This window comes from Nestor notabilis, unplaced genomic scaffold (genome assembly GCF_000696875.1).
Source record: "Nestor notabilis isolate BGI_N333 unplaced genomic scaffold, ASM69687v1 scaffold26792, whole genome shotgun sequence".
Taxonomy (NCBI): domain Eukaryota; kingdom Metazoa; phylum Chordata; class Aves; order Psittaciformes; family Psittacidae; genus Nestor; species Nestor notabilis.
The window spans coordinates 138-8,697 of record NW_009917557.1 but is presented as its reverse complement, the minus strand read 5'-3'; the positions used below and the strand labels follow the sequence as shown (position 1 = coordinate 8,697).

At 43.5% G+C, this 8,560-nt stretch overlaps 1 protein-coding gene across 1 annotated transcript in view; it reads right to left on the bottom strand.

The window, feature by feature from the left end:
* Nucleotides 1-7,970, bottom strand: part of OGFOD3 (2-oxoglutarate and iron-dependent oxygenase domain containing 3) — a gene marked incomplete at its 5' end in the record, with an annotated part of 37,689 nt that extends 29,719 nt beyond the window's left edge. The window contains 3 exons of the mRNA XM_010009295.1: nucleotides 2,429-2,471; nucleotides 3,414-3,489; nucleotides 7,753-7,970. Coding sequence (XP_010007597.1) covers nucleotides 2,429-2,471; nucleotides 3,414-3,489; nucleotides 7,753-7,970 — 337 coding nt within the window. The remainder of the gene's footprint in view (nucleotides 1-2,428; nucleotides 2,472-3,413; nucleotides 3,490-7,752) is intronic.
* Nucleotides 7,971-8,560: the final 590 nt, after the last annotated feature.

The following is an 8,560-nucleotide window of genomic DNA, read 5'->3' as shown; positions in this document are numbered from 1 at the left end:
GGAAAGAATCTTAGAATCATTTAGGCTGGAAAAGGAAATGTCATCTTCAAGGAGAAGAAACCTAAGCTGGGGTAAGCATCACGAGAACTAATGTTCTTTATTCACAGAACATGAATTGCAGAGTACAAAGCTATTTTACAAAGACATACAAGGGAAAGCAGCACTCTAGAGGAGGAGATGCTCTTGTAAGGCTTCATTACAACAACCTGTTTCAGCCTCACTCCTGTAAAAGTACAGATAAATCCAGGAGAAATTACAGAGGAAGAGAAGCAGCAAGCTCAGCATGGCAACTGGGACATAACTCCTGGGAGGCTTCAATAATTCAGATGTTTGCAGGGACTTCCTCAAAACAAAAGGACAGAAAAGGAAACGAGTTTTTGTGCTGTACTTCACTGCTCCAAGGAAGCTGGAAGAGTAGCAAACAAAAGGAGGAGAGAATTGACAGAGTCACAAACTGCAAGTTTAAGTCTTTAATAAATTATATCCAGACACAAACACAAATCCACTTCTGTGAATTCAAAGTAAGTGTAACAGATGGGGGAGAGGGATGTATCAGAAGTGTTGCTTAAAAAAGGGTAAAGAGGAAACCAGAAAGTTAAAAAAATGCAGTCTGCACCCTAGTAGAAATCTGAAGTTTTATTTCGAATAGTGGAGAGATCAAAGTGGCTAAAGAAAGAATTAAAACCCAGGAGTTATTTAAGGAATTTTTAAGGAAAAAGATCAGTCTTAGAACAACAAACATAACTGCACAGAACTATCCAAACACTCTAAAGCCAAAGAAATTTAAAGCAACAAGCCAGACCTCATCCAACAGGCTTGAAGCTTGAGTGGCAAAGGAGCAAGGTGAAGACAGACTTGAAACATTTTGTATGTTATGCAGAGATTTGAAAAGGTAAAAAGGTCAAATGAAGAAAGATAGTTTAATCTCTACACCATCAGCACACATCTAACAGCATTTAACAATATCTGGGAGCCAAGATGCACTATTGGGAACATCCCATGACAATGGGAATACAAGCACACACATCAAAAAAGAAAGATGACAACAATAGAAGGGAGAAAGGCATAAAAAATTAGGTGAAAGAACTGTATTCAAAGGCTTCTCTTAAGCATGCCCTCCTGGATCACTGCTCAGCCCTTGTTTTTAGCATCTTTTAGTGCTTACACACTGGATAAGGCCTCAATGCACTATTACACAACTTTCTTCTTGAACCCTTCCCTGAGGACTAACAGCATGCAATAACTTTCTCATTTACTGATGATGAGCAATGTGAGAAGGCTTGGATCAGAGCCCAGACATCTCAATGGACACTGGACTTCTTAACAGACTTACTTTATTGGAGCAACAGAATCTTCCTCCCCTCTCTCATTTCTCTCCCCTTAGAAAAACAACCCACTCACAATGATGCTTCCAAAATGATATTTACCTCACTTCATGCCTCTTCCAAACTTTCTCTAGTATCCCCAGTTCCCTGATCCCCAGCTGGATGTTAGCTTTCTGCGGTCCAAATCCATGAAGGTCTGTGTTAGACACTGCCCTTCTAATCCCTCTTTGTGGAAGTCTAATGAAAAAATCACACGTAGGTCCCAAAGAACAGGACAGGAAACCCATCTGACAACACTAATGACAGGAGTTAAGCTGGAGGTCCCCACAGGCACAGTAATATAGGCAACATGGCAAATTATGCAACCACAGAACTGAACAGGGATCACCTAAGGGATTCTGACAGAACTGAACAGAGAATTTTAAGTATATTGTAGATGGACAACACTGCTCAAGTTTCTCAGGTTGTAATTTTCACAGGTCTTTCTCAGCAATCACAAGGATGGTAAGAATATTAGTTTTTCTTTGAAACCTTTCTCCTAATACATGCCCCAATTCAGCAGGGGCCTAAAGAAGTTGATCTGTTCACAAATACTCAAGAAAATGTCTGTTCATGCACAAAAACATCCTAAGAACATAGACAGGGGAAAGCAATTAAAATAAGCATGCTTGTTAAAAACAAAAATAAATTCACTTCTCTCTAAAGAGTATTACTCAAAGGTTGTCTGAAGATATTACACAGCATGTTTTGTCACTACACAAAACCAACTTTCACATGATGTTGTGAACCAGTGTAGTTTAGTTTCAGAAGTCAGACTTGTGCAGTTCTACTATAGTAACTGTTTCCAGATGCAGAAGACAAAACCAGTTCAAGAGAGGCACCAGAAACAGCAAAACTGAATAAAAGGAATCTCAATTGTATTGCAGAAGTCATGATTACACTGCTAGCGTAAGTATCAATGGGAGATAAAATAACTTCCCAAACAATTTTTTCCCCCAAGTCTCAATGTAAGGAAAAGTTCTCCATCTCCTTGAGCCCCCAAAACGATTTATAATCTTGCCTTGGCAGTAAAAGAATGTAAAAAGTAACAGGACACTGCTCACCCCTCCATCAGATCCTCCCAAGGACAGTCCCCTCTCTGCTATTCTGCAGGCAAAACAATAACCTCAGATGAGAACTGAAGTCTGATTACTTTGTCCTTTAATGTCATTATTTACAACTTGTAACTTCAGTAAGTGGTATCTGATGCATTAGGTAACCCAACCGAGTTCAGAGAAGCTGCCATTTATTGGAAACTGAATCTTGCAGCCTATCATGAAAATAAAGTATCTGAGCTTGTAGCCCCCTTCCATAAATACCCAAAACACCCCCAAGAACAGTCTTTCAAATTTGTTCTGGCCAAGTAAGATTAAATAAAATAAAAAAAAAAAACAAAACACAAAACCCCATGTCTTGATTCTTAGGAGCAGGACAGATCAGCCTGGACAATGCAAAAACACTGTACCAAAAAAATCAGGATCCCAACTGAATCTAAAATCAGAGTGGTCAGCCCAACTAGTGAGCAAAGCACTTACATAAGCTGCTTATCACTTTAAGCATGACAGTGACATTCCCCACTGACGTGACTACCAAATGCAAATCACACTCAAAGAAGCTGGTAGCTTTTCTAACTGCATAATTTGACAGTGTCCCCTACAATTTGATTAAAACTCACCACTTAGTGTTCACAGAGCACTACAGGGTCAGCACCAGCGCATAATTACCCAGAAAGACTCAGCTGAAAGGAGGTTTATTATGTTGTTCTGGTTTTAAAGGCCAAATGGAAGAGAAGGCCAAGTGAAAATTCTTTAAAACAGATTTAATTCATTTTCCTTTCTTCTCCACAACAGTCATGTCCCACAGAGGTATGCAGGCTCTAGGAAAGAGAACTGCCTCCACTACAGCAAAACCAGAAAAATTGCTTTAAGAATACTGTTTTAACCAGTTCAACCCATCCTCCTTCAGCCAGTGTGCTCTGTGCTACACCTTAAACACTGCCACAGTCATTCAAGTGCTCCTAGAAGTTTGAAGAGCTAGAAGAAAAATTACCTACGGATTCTTTCAGCTTCTTCCCTTGTGATTACTGCATCAGTCACACCTCTTCCACACTTCCTAGGTGTGCACCCTGGAACACAAAGAGGGGGAGAGAAAAAAAATCCAGATCATCTTCCAAACAAGGCTCCAAACGAGTCTCTAATCTTGCCCTACTCCCTTTTCAGATCCACAACATTCATAAGGGACACTGGCACTCTCGGAATATTTTACTTACATCACTTAAACGACAAGAAAGTTACATCTTCATTTTGATGTGTTCTGCACACAACCAGAGAAGACAAACCAGCCAGTGTCACTAGTGATTTTACACAGATTCAAGTCCCCAGGACTCATCTAAGTGACATCACTTTCCCTGCTATGACTAGTGAGTGTAATTCATGGGAATTACACCAACTCAGCTGACAAGGTATTTCCTGCTATGTCCAGACTGCAATTCAACAGAATGGAGATGATGTAAAAGGAATAAATCTCAGCACATAAAGTAGCACAGCCACTGGAGATGTGGCTGTCACACACGACCCAGAGCTTCCAGTGCTTTGGTTAAGCAAAATGTACACCACCATTGCCTTTAAAGACAAACTGCTTTTCCTCTTGATTCTTGTAAACCTTAAGTTTGCTACAAGTCTGTACAAATTTGTTACAAACTCTGGGATTAAAGTTGATTTACTGATGTTCTTTTGCATATCTACCACTTCAAGCTAGCAAAGATGGCCTTTCGTTAGTACAGAGACATCAGATGCATCTCTGTCATTGCACATGCAGCAAGAACAGCTAGATCCTGCAGTGTTTCCCCTTCTTCCCAAGTGCAGAAACAGTTCAAGCTGTGAAGAAGATACTAACAACAGGGCTCCTGGGAAGGTGTAGGATCTTTATGGAGTATCAATACATGCTAGTTCATGTATTAACACAAATAAACTGAACTTAACTTGAGTTTTGGTATTCAACTCTAGATCATGCAGTTTATTAGCAGAGATCCCTGTACTCAAGCACTAAGAACCATTGTATTTGCCCACTGGAAAAGCAACGCTAACATAGAAAAAAGCAGTGAGTTTGAACATTCTAATCATACTGCCAGGAGAATAAAAGCAGTATATTTCAGATTTGCTCAACTCCCTCCCTTCCCAAATACCTGAGGAGGCAGATAACATTCTGTATGGGGTGTCCATTCAAATATACCTTGAAGGGAAGCTTTTTATATGAGACTTTGCACAAAAGTGTCTTGAAGCACACAGCTTGGACATGACAAAAAAGCCTCTTAAAATTCATGGCAAAGACACCTAACATGGAATTTTAAAAGGTCATGTAAAAAGCCAGCAGCATGTTTCAGGTGAAGAACACATGAAACTTCATATGAAGTTAGAAGACAGATCCACAATTCTGAGCCACCACAGACCTTGGCATGTCACACTTGGCACTTCACTAGGGAAGACGCATATATAGATGTAAAGCCACAGAAGAGATGGGATGAGTGCATTTCCTGACATCTGCCAACACACTTACTGCTGCTGACCTGAGCTCCTCTTCAAGGATTATTTGCTCATCAGAACACAAGAGAGGGTGGGGGGAAACTCATGGAAAGAAATCAATCAATTCACCCATGCAAGTCAAAAGCAGCCATCTGCTCTGATCAAAAGCAACTATGATAACCATGACCGCAGACTGACAGCAAGAGAAATTTTGACACAGCATGAGTGCTTTGTAGGAGTTTCTGCCCCATCTTACTGGATAAACCTTGGCTCTGTTCAGGTGTGCTGCAAAGCCCTCCATTTACACCAGTTTCAAGAAGAGAGAAGCAATGAGCAAGAGGTGTATGGGTGAAAAGGTGAGCAGCAACAGCAACCTACCAAATACATATACTGTTTCCTTGCTTGGGAAGAGACCCTTCCTTGTCTGATAGATGCTTAAGTTGAGTCAAAGGCACCCACACCAAGCAGAGTGTTTAAACACAGATCAAGGTCAGGAAACCAACTGGATTACAACACAGATAATTCATTCAGATCACCCAGTGACAATTCACTACAAAAAAGCATACTGCCCATATCCAAACTGTGCTTTGTAAGATTGTGACATCTTTATACCCAACAGAACACTGGGTAGAGTGTGGAGTATGTTGTGTGATTTGTGATTGAGCTAAATCACGAATCTTTGAGTGGATCTTATGTTTACTAACAAAATGTTTGGGAAGGTTTCTCAGTTCTAGGAACCCACACTGGTTCCTCTCTGGCTGTTATTTTTGCATGCATCCAAGTTTAAAATTGAGTGCTGGAAGCTGTTGCTGCCTCAGCCATCTGTCTCCTATTCAGTACACAGGAAACAGAATGTAACACAGGGGTCCAAGTGCCTAAACTGCAGCTTTGTCTTCTACTTAAAGTGGTACCTGGCCAAGAACCATATGCTGCCAAGACCAGGATGATTCACAAGAGTAAAAAGCCTCATCATGATGTTCCCCTAACGCTGCCCACCTCAAAGCAGGACATGAGGGGGCAAAGATTTATCAGATGCCATCCCCATAATCACACCAACAGTCTAGATGCTAGACCTTTTCCTCCACTGCTCACAGACTTCTTTGCTTTCCACATCCACTGAGCTAGTCTCTGGAAAAAGAGACTGTCTCTTGGGCAGTGATCATGGATGCTATGCACACTGGCACAGTAAGTCAACACATAAGAGTCTACACAGGAGTTTCATCAGACACACTAATAGCCACAGTAGGTTTAAGTAGTTCACCATGTCTCAAGACAGCAGAAATGGCCAAGATCTGATCACAGGGCTCAGAATGCAGATGAGGCTGTGCTCACAGAACACCTTTTGCAAATAAGTTAGGTGCTTGTCCTCTGAAAAATCACACCTTTTCCTGTATGAAGCATGTTTACTGGCAGGCAGCACTATGGAAATAAACCCTCTGCTCTGTGACACCAACTATCATAACATTTGAAGCACACTAGAAGCTCAGTTGCACCAGTTCAGTTTGAAGCAGGGACAGGTGCATAAATAAGAAGCTCATCTTAACTGTGGAAACTTTACAGCTGAGCATCAGACACCAAGTGATGACAGGAATGTGCCTCCTTCTGATGCAGAGCCACAAACTGTGGATGTCAAGCCAGAGTAAAGACAGAGAATGAAAAGCTATTGAGTGATAGGAAGTTATTTCTCAAGTACTAAACCTCCGGAGCTGAATCCAGTTTGGCAGAAACCCGTAATCCACATTTACTGCCCCACTGAGCTGTCAGTAACACACGCAGAGTGAAGAGCTCAGCTTTGACAGAATAGGTAGGCTCAGCAGCTCACCACCACCCTCTTGTGGGCACCGAGCTGGCGACGAGAAATAAAAACGAGAGCAAAGCTCATCACGGCTTCAATTAACTACTTAAAACAGATGCTCACACGTTCCTAATTCCACTGACCTCTTCTGAAAGCATAGTAGAAGGGAACACATGTAAACACAGCTGCTAAAACCCAAGCTAATAAGCAGTAGCAAGCAAACATCTAATTAGAAAGCCGGAGTAGAAACTCTCACGAGATGACAGGCTTTTGCTTCTCCTGGCTTGTCACTAGCCATGTCAATCGTTCCCAGACAAAGCCAAGAGAGGTCACTCTTCATCCTGCAGCTCGCATTTGCAGAGCTTGTTCCCCATGACATCATAAGAATAGAGAACACATTTCTTCCTCTTCCTGGGCAAAACAGAGAGCATCAGCCTAGCTCAACCATGCAAACTGCAACCTGGACTCCCACTGCTCTTCACCAGAGAAGATGAAGCCCTTGCATTTCTCTCAAAGATCCAATATCAACACTAAAGAAATAAGTGCCAGAGGAAATAAACACCAATTTGACAGAAAACAGGCTCAGCTGAAAGACAGAGAAGGACTTTGCAAGCAGCATCAAAACCTGCTGCACAATTACATGTCTCAAAACAAGTGTATCAGAAGCTGGTATTTGTGCCATTACCACATGGTAGCAGCACAGACGATATCTTAAATCAGTTCTATTCCATACTCTGTATGGCATTTACCCACAAACTCACCTAGAGACCTATTACAGGAATCAGAGTACAAAAAGACACTAGAAACAGACTGATTTGTTTCATAGAGCCCAAGCAAAGCAGCTTTAGAAGGGAATTACACAGCAGTGGCAGAAAAACCTCTCAGAAGCAACAACTCCTGGGATAGCCCAAGAGGCCTGAACACTTAGGGATCTAAACAGGACACACAGCAAGCAGGTGTCTGGCAGGAACAGAGGGGGTTCGCACTGTTAGTTTGGTTTAACAGACATCAATCAGCAGTTAAGGTCTCTGGAAACTGCTTTATCCCACTTCAGACAATCCTATCCAAATACCTTCAAACCTCCTGTGGCTGTCATAGTCCTCGGAGCAGGGGATCTCGATGAACTTGTCCTGCAGGTTCTCTCGGCGATGGGCCAGCACCTCAGTGACCCCATCCTCAGCACCCAGGTACCTCCAGCTCAGGAGGGCACCAATGGCAGCAGTGGTGAGGAGAAGCGCTGCCCTCAGCCACCTCCACCGCGACTCCTGCTGGCCTCGGCTCCTCTTGGCACTGGGGAGGGAGACAGGGAGAGCGCCACGTAAGCAACAGACCCACTCCAGAGCCTGTGATGGACCACTCCAGCCGCCCAGTACCAGGAAGACCCCTGTATTCAGCACTGGAGAGGCCACACCTTGAATAACGTCTTCAGTTCTGGGCCCCTCACTGCAAGAGAGACATTGAGGTGCTGGAGCGGGGCCAGAGAAGGGCACCGGAGCTGGTGCAGGGCCTGGAGCACAAGTGTGATGAGGAAGGGCTGAGGGACCTGCCAGGTCTTAGTCTGGAGAAGAGAAGGCTCAGGGGGGACCTTATCGCTCTCTGCAACTGCCTGACAGGAGGATGGAGCCAGGAGGGGGCTGGTCTCTGCTCCCAAGGAACAACGGATCGGACAAGAGGAAACGGCCTCAAGCTGCCCCAGGGCAGGTTTAGATGGAGCTGAGGAACAATTCCTTGCCCAGAGGGTGCTCAGGCATTGGAACAGGCTGCCCAGGGCAGTGCTGGAGTCACCGTCCCTGCAAGTGTTCACAGCCCGTGTAGCCGAGGCCTCAGTGCCAGGGGTTAGTGGTGGCCTTGGCAGTGCTGGGGAGCGGTTGGACAGGATG